The sequence below is a fragment of the Microtus pennsylvanicus genome, chromosome 4, assembly GCF_037038515.1.
Source record: "Microtus pennsylvanicus isolate mMicPen1 chromosome 4, mMicPen1.hap1, whole genome shotgun sequence".
Taxonomy (NCBI): domain Eukaryota; kingdom Metazoa; phylum Chordata; class Mammalia; order Rodentia; family Cricetidae; genus Microtus; species Microtus pennsylvanicus.
Window position 1 is genome coordinate 79,551,034 of NC_134582.1, and position 16,978 is coordinate 79,568,011.

At 45.4% G+C, this 16,978-nt stretch overlaps 1 protein-coding gene across 1 annotated transcript; it reads left to right on the top strand.

Moving 5' to 3' along the window:
• The first annotated feature begins 3,524 nt into the window (after positions 1-3,524).
• On the top strand, positions 3,525-14,490 carry Thoc3 (THO complex subunit 3). Its single transcript, XM_075969605.1, has 6 exons — positions 3,525-3,870; positions 4,632-4,788; positions 6,183-6,387; positions 10,832-10,993; positions 11,085-11,185; positions 13,438-14,490. The coding sequence occupies exons 1-6, from the start codon at positions 3,604-3,606 to the stop codon at positions 13,599-13,601; spliced, it is 1,056 nt and encodes a 351-aa protein (XP_075825720.1). The 5' UTR covers positions 3,525-3,603; the 3' UTR covers positions 13,602-14,490.
• The last annotated feature ends 2,488 nt before the right edge of the window (positions 14,491-16,978 follow it).

Consider the following 16,978-nt stretch of genomic DNA (forward strand, 5'->3'; position numbering starts at 1 on the left):
TTCGAGGCTAGCTGGGTCTATAGAGCTAGTTTCAGGAACAGCCAGGGATACATAGAGAAAACCTATACATAGAGACAAAGATAGAACAAACAAACAAACAAACAAATCAGGTTATAGGCAAGCCCTGTAGGGCATTTTATTTTCTTAATCAGTTATTGATGGGGGAGGGCCTGGTCCATTGTGGTTGTTCCCATCCCTGGGCTAGTGGTCTTGGTTCTACAAGAAAGCTGGCTGAACAAGCCATGAGGAGCAAGCCAGTAAGCAACACCCTTCCATGGCCTCTGCATCAGCTCCTCCTTCCAGGTCTCTGCCACTTGAGTTCCTATCTTGACTTCCTTCGATGAACAGTGTGATATGGAAGTGTAAGTCAAATAGACCCCCCCAATTTGCTTTAAATGGTCATGGCGTTTCACTGCAGCAGTAGAAACCCTACCTAAGACAACTACCCAAGTCTAGGACAGACATAAACAGAAGTAAATTCCCTATGATAATGTTTTCATTCTAACATCTGGGTAAGATTAGCTCATATTGTAAACACTGCTGACTTCTGTCCAAAGGAGAAGTTAAATGCTGAAAGTGTGTTGGGTGCTTGTCTTGCTCCTGTGTGTAAACCTGTCCAGGATATTGCTAACCTAACAGGTTAACCCTTCAACGGGTGTCCTTAAGCCCTATCGTTATAAAGATTCTTACAGCTGGGGAACAGCTTCTAAAGATGAAGCAGTAGATGCAAGATACCTCCATACTCCGTGTTACAGTACACCCACATGACTCGTGCTGAAATACAAAACCACACCCCCCCAAGGCTTCCCCAAGGAACAAATTGTTCCCACACTGAGGCTGTCTTCTATGGGACAGTCGTATTTCTTTGCCTGAAGTTTTTAACTTGTGAACAACACATCTATAATTATATTCCTGATAACTTGTCTCACAGTACCCCCTGTTGTTTAAGCAGACTGTCTATTTTTTTCCCAACAGTCTAGGAAGAAAAAACCCAGGCAGGCGGTGGTGGTGTACACCTTTAATCCCAGCATTTGGGAGGAGGCAGAGACAGGCAGATCTCTGTGAGTTGGAAACCAGCCTGCTGGTCCATAGAGTGAATTCCAGGACAATCAGGGCTACACAGAGAAACCCCTTCTTGAAAAACCAACCAACCAACAAAACAACCAAACAACTAACCAACCAAACAGAAAGAATACTTTGCTTTGTCGTATGTTAGTCCTGTGACTTAGAGTAGGCCACTTTGCCTCCAACACAGAAGGATGCAAAAATATAAAAATATGTAATCATAAAAATATTTGAAAAAGAACGGTAAAGAGGAAAAAATCAGGTAGCAGATACTTTTCAACCTGAAGACTCAGTGACTTCATTGGCACTTTATTTTCTATAAAATCCCTGCAGTTTCCAAACACGTCTGATTGCAATGAGACCGGAAAGAGAACGTGGAAGCAGGCGCTCCATGCACATGTGGCTTCATTTATTATTCAGGACCCGTATTTCCTCACATGGCTGGACACATTCTTAGAAACTCCTCGTCAACTGTTTTGGCAAAATTGCCCCAATAAAGTGTGGCACTCACAAGTTTGTATAAAGATATTCACTGCCACATTGTTGTGAGAATAAATTGATTAAGGAAACAAGAGAATAAAGGATTATATAGCTCTATAATTTAAAACTCACCCTTGAAGAAGAGACATCTGTATATCCCCACAGGAAATGCCCTCCTGGCGTGCAGTGGTAATACCTGCTCAGGATCCCAGCAGTGGGGGAGAAAGGCAGGGAGGGTGAACAGAAGTTCAAGGTCAGTTCTGGCTGTCTAGTGAGCTAACCCGACCTAACTAACTGCAAGTCCCTTTCTCAAGGAAAAAAAGAAAGACGAAAAACAATCCCCAAACAATTGAAAGTCTGTATATATCTATGAAAGAGAGAATTATCTAAGGAACGCTGCATCCTGCTATAAACCTTGCTAAGACGCTCCGCTCGCCTTGCCTCTGCAAGGCCGCTTTGTTTTTTTCCCCCACTATTAAAAAAATATTTAATCCCATGTAAATAAGTGTTTTTTGCATGGGAGCCTGGTGCCAGTGGAGGCCAGAGAGGGAGCTCTCTTGGAATTGGAGTTACCAAGAGTTGTGGGCCACTTTATGGGTGCTGGAGAGAGAACACCCATCCTCTGCTAGTACAGCAAGTGCTCTCAACCACAGAACCATCTCTCCACCTCCTCTATTTTCTTTTTATTTCTTTTATGTGATGGAGCACACCTTTAATCCCAGCACTTGGAAGAGACAGGTGGATCTCTGAGTTCAAGACCAGCCTGATCTACAGAGTGAATTTCAGGACAGGCTCCAAAGCTACACAGATAAACCCTGTCATAAAAAGCCAAAAAAAAAAAAAGATTGCATATATATGTACATATGGGTACATGTTTGTGCCTTTGTGGGTGCACATCTGTGTGTATGTGCAGTCCATGGAGGTCAGTCCTTAGGCATGTTGATAGTTTTGTTTGGAGACAGGGTTTCTCACTAACGTGGAGTTTGCCAAGGAAGCTAGACAGCTGGCCAGTGAGTACTGGGGCTCTGCCTGCCCCTGTTTCCCCAGTCCTGGGGTTACAAGCCTGCGATACCACAGTTGGCTGCATACGGGCGTTTTCACACACGTATATATTATGTGTTGAGCATATTCCTTTCATGGCCCTATCCTCCCTATCCTGAGCTTGCAGCTCTTCTCTTCTCATCCCGGGAGCTCACTACTGATTCTTTCAGCTGGATTTTTTTTTGAGAAACTTTTTGTTTTATGAGCGACATAAGGATCTGAGATGTGCATGTGGCATACACAAACGTTCATTTTACTTTTCACCCTTTTAAAAAAAAATTTGCTATCATGCATGAGCAATATATTCTAAAAACCAAGACCAAAAGACAAAACAAAACCTCCAAACAAACCAAACCCCAAATCATCCAAGCAACCTTGCCCAACCCAAATCAACAAACCCACGCCTCTTATCAATTCCTTACATTTACAAACAGCTAACGTTTCTCCTGGAGCGAGTACTAGCAATGGCCTCCTACTTTAGGGGAGGGAAGAGGGTTTTGTAGTGAAAAAAACAACACAAGAAAAAGGATATTTTTAGCCTGGTGATGGTGGTTGCACACCTTTAATCCTAGCACTGGGGAGGAAGAGGCAAGCGGATCTCTGTTCGAGGCCAGCCTGGACTTCAGAGTGAGTTCCAGGACAGCCAGGGCTACAGAGAGAAACCCTGCCTTGGAAAAACAAAAAGTAAAAAAGTTATCTTACTGATAGGTAAACTGGAGGCTTTAATCTTGGTTCTCTTCTTCGAATAAGCAAGACTAGAAAAACAGGTAAGAAGACCATTAAAAAAGTTGAACTCTTCCAAACGAAGCAAGTTTAGGGAACAATCATTGCTATTCCAAAAGGGAACGTGGATGCCCGTTGCATACTGGGATTTGTAGTCCTGCCCTCCCCCAGGTAAGACGCGCCTGCGCCGAGGGACGCAGCGTTCTTCCGTGCGCATGCGCGCAGCAGCGGCGCCAGGCCCAGTTGTCTAGCTGCCGGTACACAGTCTTTGCTGAGGGCGGCATTAAGGGAGGCATGGCGGTACCCACGTCGATTCTCGGGCCCCCGCCGCCCCCGCAAACCGGTCCCGGTTCGATGGTGGCCTGGTGCTCTATGAGCAGTGGTCCGTCTCGCTACGTGCTTGGGATGCAGGAATTGTTCCGAGGCCACAGCAAGACGCGCGAGTTCCCGGCGCACAGTGCCAAGGTGCATTCGGTGGCCTGGAGCTGCGACGGCCGTCGCTTGGCCTCGGGGTCCTTCGACAAGACTGCCAGCGTGTTCTTGCTGGAGAAGGACCGACTGGTGAGCTTGTAGGGCTTAGCTCTGGCCGGGAAGAGGTTGCAGGAGGGGGCAGAGGAATGGAGAGGAGCGTGACCTGTCGGTGGTGGTGATGAGGAAGAGTGTGATGGGGCTGGAAGAGTTGGGGGGAACGAGTGGGGTGAGGCCGCCTGGAGGAGAGCTGAGTATGAACCTAGTGGCAGTAAAGAGGTGTGGCGAAAGGATTGTGAGCTAGGGAAGTTGAATCAATTGGCTGGGAGTGGTGAGGGTCTCCAAGAGCCCTGGGAAGGAATCCCTGACGGGGAGTGGCTGGGAATTGATGGAGTGGTAGAATCCCTAAGGGTGTCGAGGAGGTTTTATCTGAACATGATAGCACGGGGTTGGAGAGATGGCTCAGCGGTTAAGAGCACTAGCTGCCTCTTCCAGAAGACCTGGGTTCCGTTTCCATCTCCCACATGGCAGCCCACAACTGTCTTTAACTCCAGTTCCATCGGATCCGGCATCATCACACAGACATATATGCAGGCAAAACACCAATGCACATAAGACAAAAATATTTAAAAAAAAAAGAAAATGATAACACAGACTTTGGGAATGGACAGGTGGATTGGGATGATGGTGGTGGTAGAAAAGAAAATAGGGAGGGCAGGAAGGGCAAGAGTAAGGGCGAGTGTCGAAGCTCAGAGCAGTTCACAGGGGCGGAAGTTTCGAAAAGTGCTGGATTAAGCTAGGTTGCAGGTGGAGGCATGTACATCTGTGTGAAGTGGCATCTGGGTTCTTTTCAGGTCAAAGAAAACAACTACCGGGGACATGGAGATAGCGTGGACCAGCTTTGCTGGCATCCAAGCAACCCTGACCTCTTTGTCACGGCATCTGGAGATAAAACCATTCGCATCTGGGATGTGAGGACTACAAAATGCATTGCCACCGTGAATACCAAAGGTAACCTTGGAACGAGGAGCTTTAGGTGGGAAAGCTAGGGTAATTGTCAGCAACCATTTACTATGTTCTTTGTAGCTAGTGCTCTACATCGTGGGTTATCAGGATGGATACGTAGGTCTGCCTGGAGGAGACAAGGAAGAATAGAATTTGAGTACTTTTGATTATCTGTAGAAATTCCTGGTCGGAGTGAGAGGGCAAGCAGTCGAAACAATACAAAAAGGGATAGCATGTGCGAAGGCATGAAGAATTCGGGAGGTTCTGGCAGGTTAGAATGGCTAAAACTCCGATCGTCTTGGTTTTGAAGAAGCGATTGAAAAGTTGTACATGACATTTAAACACTGTTCATGTCATATAGTATCCTGTAAATCTTGAGCTATCATAATTGACTCCAAGAGGTCATTTAAAATTTTCTTTCAGAAGCATTTTGTTATTATTATTATTTGTTTTTTTGAGGTAGGGTTTCTCTTTAGCTTTGGAGCCTGTCTTGGAACTAGCTTTTGTAGACCAGGCTGACATTGAACTCAAAGAGATCCACCTGCCGCTTCCTCCCAAGAATGCTGGGATTAAAGGTGTGCGCCACCACCACCTGGCTATATTTTTTCATTTTCAAGTATGTGTACCACATTTGTACAGATGCCCGAAGAAAGTGTCTTATCCCCTCTAAGTGAACTTACAGCTGGTTATGAACTGTGGGTGCTGGTAATTTAACTGGGGTCTCCTGGAAAACAAGTGCTCTTTGTTTTTCAAGACAGGGTTTCTCTGTAGCTTTTTGAGCCTGTCCTGGAACTCATTCTGTAGACCAGGCTGTTCTCTCAGACATCTGCCTGCTTCTGCCCCCCGAGTGCTGGAGTTAGAGGCGTGTGCCACCACCACCCAGCTCCCACAACAAATTCTGATAGATTTTAAAATGCACTATAGCCGGGCGGTGGTGGCGCACGCCTTTAATCCCAGCACTCGGGAGGCAGAGGCAGGCGGATCTCTGTGAGTTCGAGACCAGCTCTGGTCTACAGAGCTAGTTCCAGAACAGGCTCCAAAGCCACAGAGAAACCCTGTCTTGAAAAACCAAAAAAAAAAAAAATGCACTATAGATAGTAAAGTGTGAAAAAAAGGCATTTTTGATTCAATGAAGTTGAACATTTTAACTTCATGTGTTCAGTGTACGATGATGCCTGGCTCTTGACGACAAGAATGGTACCTGGGAGTGGCATGGTGTGGTGCTTTAGACAAATGCTGAGACTCACAGTTACCATTTGGCCAGTGGGCGCTTCCATCCATTGACCTGGTGATGTGAGCACTGAAGATAGCTCTGATCTTCTTTCCAGGATAGCAGAATAAGCTTCTGGAGGAGGCTGGGCAAGGGTGATGTTGGTGACGGACTGTGTCTGGGTTCCCAGGGGAGAACATTAATATCTGCTGGAGTCCCGATGGGCAGACCATTGCTGTGGGCAACAAGGATGACGTTGTGACCTTTATTGATGCCAAGACGCACCGTTCCAAAGCAGAAGAGCAGTTCAAGTTTGAGGTCAACGAAATCTCCTGGAATAATGATAATAACATGTTTTTCCTGACCAATGGCAATGGCTGTATCAACATTCTCAGGTGAGGGGTTCTGGCTGAGCGGGACTGTCATACCTCTGCATGGGTGCTATGTCAGGTACAGAGATGAGTTAGGTGTGAGCCTACCTTAAAAGACCTGAAGAAGAATATTTAAAAATTCTAGTTTCAGCCAGTTAGTGGTAGTGCATGCCTTTAATCCCAGCACTTAGGAGGCAGAGGCAGAGGCAGGTGAGTTTGAGGCCAGCTTGGTCTACAGTGTGAGTTCCAGGACAGCCAGGGCTGTTACACAGAGAAAGCCTGCTGTCTCAAAAAATAAACAAAGAAAAAAAATCCTAGTTTCTTTTAGGCACATTTGAAGCAGATAGTCTGGATTTTATTGAGTTCTTACTGGTATCAATTGTATCATCCTATTTGACTGACAGGGGACTGAGTTTGTAAAGATTCAGTTAATTATCAGATTGCTGGCCCAGGGACTTAATGTACCTTGAATTGTGGCTAATTGACTCCCTTCAAATTTCAGCTCAAATATTATTTTCCCTCTAGCCAAGTCACTTCTATCCATTTTTTTCCTCTTTTTTTTTTCTTATTTTATGAGACGGGTTTCTCTGTGTAACAGCTCTGGCTGTCCTCAAACTTGCTTTATAAACTCCCATCCTTCTATCCTGATTTCTCTCTGAGATAAGAGGAGGGTTTTAGTGTATCTTATGCACTTTCTAATTCTATATTATAGTGTGTGTTTTATTTATCTCTGTCTCATTATACTAGCATTTTCATGGTGGAAAGGCTGTGCTTGTCTTGTTTTCCACTGAATTGTTGTTGCCTAACCTAACGCCTGTCTTAATGGTGGGATATCAGTAAATATTTGTTCTATAAGTAATTGAAAACATGGCACTAAAATTCAGCTCCATAGGGTCTATGGCTGTATCAGTTATATCAGTGAGTCATGCAAGACAGAGGGGCGTAGATGCTGTGGTGGAGTGGGTGGAGTTTGCTGTGCATCCCAAGTTAAACAGAACAGAAGTCATCATACTGAAGGAGTGATATGTTTGTAAACCTGTAGGTACTTTTGATGTGGGAGTGTCATATATCAATCTGTTGATTTCATTGTTTAAGCAATAAAGAAACTGCTAGGCCCATTTGATAGGCCCACCCTTAGGTGGGTGGAGTAAACAGAAGGGAAGGCTGGGAGGAAGAGGAAGTGAGGTCAGACTCCACAGCTCTGCTCTCCGGAGCAGACGCAGGAGAGACGCCATGCTACCTGCTCCAGGGAAGACGCACACCATGCCCCAGCTCCAACCCAGGATGGACTTAGGCTAGAATCTTCCCGGTAAGACCGGTGCTCACAGATTGTTAGAGATGGGTTGATTGGGATATCAGAATTAGCCAGTAAGGGCTAGAGCTAAGGGCCAAGCAGTTTATAAAAGAATACAGTGTCCGTGTAATTATTTGGGGCATAAGCTAGCCGGGCAGAGCCGGACAGGCGGCTGGGGTGTTTGGGGACGCAACCCTGCTCGCCCCCCTACTACTACAAATGACGCCCAGATGTGTGGCTAACTGAGTCCACAAAAAACTTGAGAAGGCTTAAAAATAAGGGAGAGAGAGTTTAACACAGATTTTTGCTGTTTGTTGGTGGCGTGATGTAGAGAGATTTCCTGATTCGGCAACAGCAGCAGAAAAAACGCTGTGTCATTTCAAAGAGTGGCTTCCTGGGGCTGTGCCGCCAGTGCAAACTCTGGCTTTATGTTTGTGTTCCCGCTTGGGATCTGAAGGAGAGTGCTCTGGGACTGTGATGATGACTCAGAGCTTCCCGCCTGCTCCTGGGCAGAAGGCAGAATCAGGCTTAGGCAGGCGGAAGAGCATGGCGGATTCCTGCCGCCGCCATACAGAGACGTGTTTTCAGACTGCGCAGTGCTCTGCGTGTCAGATTTGGATGTTACTTGGATGAAAAGAATTTCTGTGTTGCACGCTCAGTCTCAGAATTAAAGTGCTGAGTGCCGCTCCTACCTGGTAGCCCCAGAGCTAGCACAAAATGGTACGTCCTCCATTTTGAAATTTTCCTGACTCAGCAGCAGGAACAAACCTGTGTTGTTTTAAAATGCCGGCTTTCTGGGCCATCCTGCCAGGGCAAACTCTGACTGTTTGAGGCAGGAGGGCCGGCTACAGAGAGAGGACTTGAGTGTTGTCTGTTGTAGCTCGCTGGCTGGCAGGGACCTTGAAATGCTATAAACATGGCTGCAGCCTGTACATCAGCCATGAGGCTGGAAAGCTAAGGAATGGGCTGGATCCAGCCGGCAAAGCCACGCCTTTAGTCCTACTAATATTGCTTGCTAAATTAAAGACTCATGTGGTCAGAAAAAGAGAGATATACAGTAAAGAGAGATTCAAAGACAGAGAAAATTTCTGAATGGTTTAAAGTGTGTTAAAAATATATGCAAGCTGAAAGTTGAAGTTCTTAAAGCGAAAAACAAAAAAAGGAAGAGAGTTGTTGTGTGTACACACCTTTAATCCCAACACTTGGGAGGCAGAGGGAGTTAGACCTCTGTGACTTCAAGGTGTGGTAGCACACGCCTTTAATCCCAGTGCCTAGAAGGCAGAGACGAACAGATCTCTGTGAGTTCAAGGTGTAGTAGTAAACACCTTTAATCCCAATGCCTGGGAGGCAGAGACAGGCGGATCTCTGAGAGTTCAAAGACAGCCTGGTCTACAGGGTTATTCCAGGTCAAAGATATGCTCTCAAAAAAAAACAAAAACTTAATCTAGGAATGTCTCAGATTAGATTCTTAAGCGCCTAATGATTTAAAGGCGCAAATCAAAAGTGCTCCTGGATAGTAAAAAATTGCAGATTCACAATAGGACAGATTCAGACCAATAAATGAGTCACACTGTTGGATGAATGTACGTTGGCTTGGGAGAGAGAAGAAAAAGAATATAGAGAATAAAGTTAATGGTTTAAAAAGAAAAAAGTAAAAGTAAAGTCTTTAAAGAGACAGAGTACAGATAGTTATAGATATAAATAAAAATAAGCCGCGTAAAGATGGAAAATTCACAGAGAGTCTGGATTATGTACATTGTGTTTTCTTTAAAATTTTTGACTGTGAAGGAGCTAAGTACAGAGAGACATTTCATTACCTGGGCTGCCAAGCTAAACCAGAATGGATATAAGGGTATTACGATTTCAGAATTTGGGTCTAAGGATATGATGCTTTGGAGAGAGTCTTCTTTTGTTTTCACAGAGGATGAGACTCTATGGATTTCTTCTATTCCGATTTGGTATGATGGACCACGTCCTCCTGAAGGTTTGCTGTGAACATCTTCAGAAAATTGCTTTGCTCAACTGCCAACTGAGATGAAACTAGCACACAGGTTATACCAAGAAAGACCTAATTAACGACGCCCCCATTCAGCAGGAAGCAGTTTGGAGAGAAAAAACTGCGCCCGTGTTCCCAAATATGGTTTATAAACGTTCTTTTACATTTAAAGGGGGATATGATATAGGTATGAATAATTTGCATTAGTATAGATTTTGCTTTATTTATAGAGATTTAAGGTCAATTTTGTTATATGTATAAATGTTTCTGATGTAACTTTTACTTGATACCTGTTTTGTTATATGTAATTTTGCTATGTTAAGGTTAAAGCCTTCCTTTTTTTGTTTAAACAGAAAAAGGGGAAGTGATGTGGGAGTGTCATATATCAATCTGTTGATTTCATTGTTTAAGCAATAAAGAAACTGCTAGGCCCATTTGATAGGCCCACCCTTAGGTGGGTGGAGTAAACAGAAGGGAAGGCTGGGAGGAAGAGGAAGTGAGGTCAGACTCCACAGCTCTGCTCTCCGGAGCAGACGCAGGAGAGACGCCATGCTACCTGCTCCAGGGAAGACGCACACCATGCCCCAGCTCCAACCCAGGATGGACTTAGGCTAGAATCTTCCCGGTAAGACCGGTGCTCACAGATTGTTAGAGATGGGTTGATTGGGATATCAGAATTAGCCAGTAAGGGCTAGAGCTAAGGGCCAAGCAGTTTATAAAAGAATACAGTGTCCGTGTAATTATTTGGGGCATAAGCTAGCCGGGCAGAGCCGGACAGGCGGCTGGGGTGTTTGGGGACGCAACCCTGCCGCCGCCGTCCATATTACTACATACTTTACTGTGCTTTCTTTGTATTTCTTGTATTGGATAGTTTTGCTAGGTATAACAGTCCTGGCTTCATTTTTTTCTTCTGTGTCTTGGGTGTGCTACTCTTACTTTTTTATTTCTGCTATAAAGTGGTGCTCTCAGAAAGCCCAGAGGTGATGTGGTTTTCTGGGAAGTCCAGTAACCTCACCAGTTTATCTTGATGTTAAATGGTATAGGTTCTCTTAGGCCTGTGTTGTGCTCATTTAGTGGCTTGAGCAAATCTTTCTTTTAGGGAAGTTTTTTTTTTCTTTTGGTGTTTTAGTGCCACGGTCCCTTTCTGCACATTGATGGCTGTGTGTCTTGTTTGTCAGCTACCCTGAACTAAAGCCTGTGCAGTCCATCAATGCCCATCCTTCTAACTGCATCTGTATCAAGTTTGACCCTATGGGGAAATACTTCGCCACAGGAAGTGCAGACGCCTTGGTCAGCCTCTGGGATGTCGATGAGTTAGTGTGCGTGCGGTGCTTCTCTAGGTAAGGAGCTCTGCCGCCTTTCCTGTCGGGTAAACTAACTGTTCCTGCCTCCCTTGGGGCAATTCTGATGTTTCTGTTCGTTTTCTCATAGGCTGGATTGGCCGGTGAGGACCCTGAGTTTTAGCCACGATGGGAAAATGCTGGCGTCGGCCTCAGAGGACCATTTCATTGACATAGCTGAAGTGGAGACAGGTAACTCTGTGAGACCTTGTGTCTGATACCTGGCCTCAGGCCTTTGTTGGCATGTTTCAGCTCTGCACCATGCTACTTCACCAGCTTATCCGACATGGACTTGTCTTGAGACCAGTTTGTTGATATGACTGTCAGTTTCACACAGCGATGGGATGAAAGCACAGGAAGAGGTGCCAGGTTTGAAGGGAAGTGGCTTTGCATTTATTAGTTCTTCATTATAAAAGTGTATTTTTCTGAGACAGGTCTAACTTTGTAGCTCTAACTGGCCTGGAACTCCTGATATAGATGAGGCTGGCCTTGAACTTACAGAGATTCATCTGTTTCTGCTTCCTGAGTGCTGGGATTAAAGTGATACACAATCATGTTTGGGCAAAAAGCTTTTTAAATAAGAGACAAAGAGCTGGGCATTTGTGTGCATTTTTTCCCAAGCCCTACTGCCCTCCCCGCTTCTGGTTTCTCCTGTCAGTTTTCTGTGCTCCCCAGTTTTGCTTCTACTTTGAAGTAGTTTGTAAATACATGCTTTTATGTATTTGTAAAATCTAGCACCCCAAATGCGAGAAAGCATGGAGTGTTCACCTTTCTGTTGCATTTTGCATGATTCTCACCAAGTTGTGATAATCTGTCTTGGTTTTTCCCTGTAGCTGTGATAAAACACTCTTATGAAAGCAGCTTCCTAAAGAAAGGATGTTCTGGCTCACAGTTAGTTACAGACCGTCACGGCGGGAGCCAGACAGAACATATTACATCATGACCAAGAGCAGAGAGCCAGCCATCTGTGCTCAGCTTCCCTTCCTCCGTTCAGTCCAGGGGCCAGCCCCCAAAACTCACATTCCAGGGGGTCTTCCCACCTCAGGGAACTCAGTTAAGAAAGCCCCTCCCAGGCATGCCTCCTCTGGACTGAAGTTCAGGGAGACCCCCTTCACGGGTTGTTGACAATGCAGACTGGCCTCACAGTCCTAATTGAACCATCTGCGGTATGTAAAGTACTTTGAGAGGATAGTGGGCCTGTGTGTTAAAGAGATAAAGGCTTTTAATCTTGGGTGAGCGTAGCCAACCACTCAGCAATGCAGGGCCTTTAGGGCAGGCTTCTTAAACTTTCTCCAGCTGTGGCCCAAAGGGGGCCGGTACAGTTGCTTGAGAGTTTTCATGTGACCTTGGTTATATAGGTCTACAGAACAGTTACTGATAGTGGGTGGAGCCCAGATCACCAGCTTTGTTTAGTAAACGCTGGTATCTGATGAGCTACTTTGCCAGTTTCACATTTTTAGGTCCATAATTTAGAGATAACTATTGCTAATTTTTTGTACATTTCTTTTCAGTCTTTTTTTTCTGTCTGTATTTTTATTGGAGTAAATAACTCCTATTTTTGGTAGGTTGAAACAAGGTAAGAATAAGTTTTTATTTTATTCCTGATAATGTATAGAATAGAATTTATTTTAATAGAATTATTTCTGACACACCACACAATTTGCAGTAGTCTGTTTGAGCTGGTGGCTTGGATTGTATGTCATCTGGTGATTAAGCTCTGCAGTAAATCACTGGGGTATTTATCCTAGTTAGGGTTGCTGTTGCTGTGATGAAACACCATGACCAAAGCGATTTGGGGTTTATTCCCACATCGTCATCAAAGGGAGTCAGGACAGCAACTCAAACAGGGCAGGGACCTGGAGGTGGGAGCTGATGCAGACGCCACAGAGGGGTGCTGCTTACTGGCTTGTTGTTTGTAACTTTCTCAGCCTACTTTCTTATAGAACCCAGGACTACCAACCCATGGATGGCCCCACCCAAATTGAGCAGGGCCCTTACCTGTCAATCACTAGTTAAGAAAATGCTACAGAGAAACCCTGTCTCGAAAAAACCAAAAAAAAAAAAAAAAAAAAAAAGCTGCCTTACTGGGCAGCTTGATTCGGTGAAGGTCAGTCTGTATAAGGTGCCAATGATAGCTGTCCATTGTTCTTCCGGGGAGTATAGAGCCTGTCACCTACCTGTGTGTGACATCTCTATGCTTTGTATTCTCTGTGAGGACTTAATGAATGTGCTGCTTAATCATATTCCTTATGGGGACTGGAGAGATGGCTCGGGGTTAAGAGCCCAGGCTTCCAGACGGCCCGGTTTCAAACATTCCCAGCACCCACATGGCAGCTCACAGCTGTCTGTAGCTCAGTTCCAGGGAATTTCACACCCTCACTCCAATGGACATAAAATTAAATAAGTTATTAAAAAAATAACATTCTTTATATTGATTTCTGTAGGGGACAAGCTGTGGGAGGTGCAGTGTGAGTCCCCGACTTTCACCGTGGCTTGGCACCCCAAGAGGCCTCTGTTGGCCTTTGCCTGCGATGACAAAGATGGCAAATATGACAGCAGTCGGGAAGCTGGCACTGTGAAGCTGTTTGGGCTCCCGAATGACTCCTGAGAGCGGCGGAGACCTTCCTTTGTGCAGTCTGCTGTTCTCTGGACTTTGTGGGCACTCTGAGTGTTTATAAATTGTCGTAGATTACAACGCTGTGGTTGGACTGCATCCCTAATGCTCTCTGTGGTTCTGAGACTAGAACTGACCTTTACAGGGCTAAGCAGGTGCTAACTACTTAGCTACATTCCCCACCCTGTCCAGCCTCTTTTCCTGGTTTTTGTTTTTGGTGTTTTGTGTTAGCTGTTTCCATCCCTCCCCGATTGCCAGTAAGCTAATGAGGGCTATGCAAGTGTGGGTCCTGATCCATTTTAGGGTTCTCTATGGGAACAGAACTGATTTTGTGTGTGTGTGTGTGTGTATGTGTGTATGTGTATGTCTATTCTGGTGCTAGAGTCCAGAGGGATCCCTAGAGAGCTTCTGATCTTCAGCCTACACTGGAGTCCTGAGGAAGTAGGTTCTAATACCAGCAAAGAAATGTCTCAGCAACAGGATAGATGAACTTGGCAACGAGAGTGAGAACAAGCAGGCAAAAAGCAAAAAGCAAAATCTTCCTTTCTCCATGTCCTTTTTTAGGGTGTCGGGTGCCAACAGAATGTGTGGCCTGGATTTAGGGCAGGTCTTCCGACCTCAAATGATCAAGAGAAATCTCTGAGATGTGCCCTGCTGGGTGGGTTCAGTGATTTCCAGGTGCAGTCGAGCTGATACCCAAGGTTAGCCATCACGTGACCAGCACACGTCCCCTCTGGGAGCCCTGTTCCGGGTTTGAGATCGATGGCAGAGTTTGCTGAGCACAACTTAGGCAGTGCTTATTTAGAGAGAAGGCAGGACAGGGATGGGATTTTAAAAATAATTTAAAGAATTGAGCATTTAATAAAACTGATTTTTATTATAATGCTTCTAAAGTTATGATGTTACTATTTTTATTCCAGTCAGCTGCTGAAGTTTTTAAATTTTGTTTTGTTTTTAAGTCTGAGAGGTAGAGTTTATAATCCTGTGTAACATTCTAACCAAGAACTCTGAACTGTAGTGCTGGGCTGCAGTAGTACTTTAATTACATGGTGTGTGTGTGTGTCTGACCTCCTTCTACCTGATTTTGTACATAATAAATTAGGGCAAACATAGAGAAACATTGTAAAACAGAAACATACAAAATCAGATTGAGAAAAATGCAAATACCAGAGAGATGGTTCAGATTAAGAGACTGCTCTTCCAAAGGACCCTGGTTCAATTCCTGCAACTGTATTTTCAGCTCCAGGGTGTCTAACACCCTCATATAGACATGCAGGCAAAACACCAGCGCACATACATAAAAAGGAATTTTTTAAAAAAGGAAATATATGAAAAGTGAGGACCTACATGGATGACTTAATTTAAATGACTTTGAACTTCCTGGCAGCAAACAGGAGATGGAGGTAAGTCAGTGTGCTATTCTTTGTTTTTGACACAAGTTCTCAACATCCCAAGTGCTACTATTACAGGCAGATAGCACATCTGTTGTAGGGATCTTTCTGGAATAAGCACTCTGATACCAGTGAGAGTGGACGGAAGCCAGGCCAGCTTCTGAAAGCCTCAGGCCTGGGTCCAGTTTGCATTCTCAGTGTGAAGAAGCAATGGAGATTTTACAGAAGCGTACTGGCAGGCAGGTTGTTAGGGTCAACGCTCCGTTGTTTCAGCCTTGACCAGGTCCTTCTGTTCCGGGGAGTTAAGTGAAGTCATGCTTGGCGAGCAGGCAGTACAAACCGTGCTGTGAGTGCCTCACTAAGTCAACAAATCAACATTTAATAATTGGTCTTTTCTAGCTCATTTTGCTTCATTATGCCTAGCTTCTTAGGAGCAGTGCTTGCCAGGGCTGGGCAGTGTAACCCTGCCTGAACTGGTACTCACCAGGGTGGCCTCTAATTCAAAGCAGTCCCCCTGCCTCAGTCTCCCGAGTGCTGGGGTTACAGATATGTGCCTGACTTAAGTCTTAAAGACATTTTTAGTTACAGCCTTCCCTGTGTCTGGGATGATGAGCATTTTGGCTGTTACCAGTTCTTACTGCCTTCTGAGGAGAGTATTTTTGGCTTTCTTGTCTTGGGAATTATAGGTAACTCACTGCTAGTCACAACGGGATTATGTTCAGATCCAGGTCTGTTGGAAGGCCATGCAAACCTTAACTTTGTTTCTGAAGATTGTCCTTCATGTTTCACAGGAAGGAGGCCTTGGTCCTAAAACCTTGACTGCCGTCCCAGGTTAGTGAGATGACCTGCTGCTCCCAGTCCTGGGCTGGGTGTTGTTTCTTCAGCTTCCCAGCAGCCTGCCAACCTTCCTTGCCAGTGGTGTTCATGTCGCTGGTGTTCTTGTGGGCACTCTTTTCCTGTTTTCTAATTCCTGTGACCACTACTGTACTTAGCTGTTTCCCTTCGCACTGGGAAAGGATGTTGAGGGTTTGTGCAATTGATTTTCCCCTCATCTGTGTGGGAGTCTTTCTCTCTCAGTTTGTCTAAAGTGTGGTGCACACTGCTTATTTCTTAGAGATTAGCTGTCACCTACACTAGTCCACTCGAGAAGAGCTCCCCCTAGTGGCAGTCTTTGCACAGCGCTTGAACTTCCTAGAACCTAGGAAGTTTTGGTGTCACATGCATGACATGCTTCCCATGGTTTGAGTGCATTCTGTAGTACAGAGCTAGTGGGAAGCTAGTGGTCTAAGGACTGGATTTTAGTTGGCAAGTTAAAACTGGGATTTACTATTCCCTGATCTATCATGGTATTGGCCTGAAGGAAACAAAAAAGCTAAAGGGAAGGAACTTTTATCTGGGCATAGTGGCTCCCACCTTTAACCCTAGCACGTAGGAGGCAGAGGCCAGCCTAGTCTGTGCAGAGTTTCAGGCCAGCCAGGCCTGCAGTACTTCTGTAGCAGCCCTGTGCTATGATGGATATGTTGGGGATGTGTGGGGGGGATCCCCCTTGCTACCTGGTAAGATCGTGTGAGGTGGCTGTGTGAGGAGGCTTTGTCCTGCCTCTAATCTATGCAAGGACAAGGGTTGGTAGAGTTCTGGCAGAGAGGATAAACAGGAAGGGCTGGGAGTCCTGGTCATACATTGGTATCCCCAAGGACAGAGAAGTGGATCAGAAGAACAGGCCGAGCCTGGTGAGGGTCAGCACTGCTCACCAGGAGACAGCTGTGGCATAGTAGAAGGGAGGCGGGAAACACCAATCCCTGAAAGGCCCGTGTGTGTCCAAATGCCCTGTGCCTGTTAGGAACTGGCTGGAGTATAGTGTGATGCACTCAGTTTAAAGAGTGGTAGGGAGAGGCTGGAGGGATGGCTCGGTAGCTAAGAGCACTTGATGCCATGCAGAGCGCCCACGTGGCAGCTCACGACTCTGTAACTCCAGTTCCA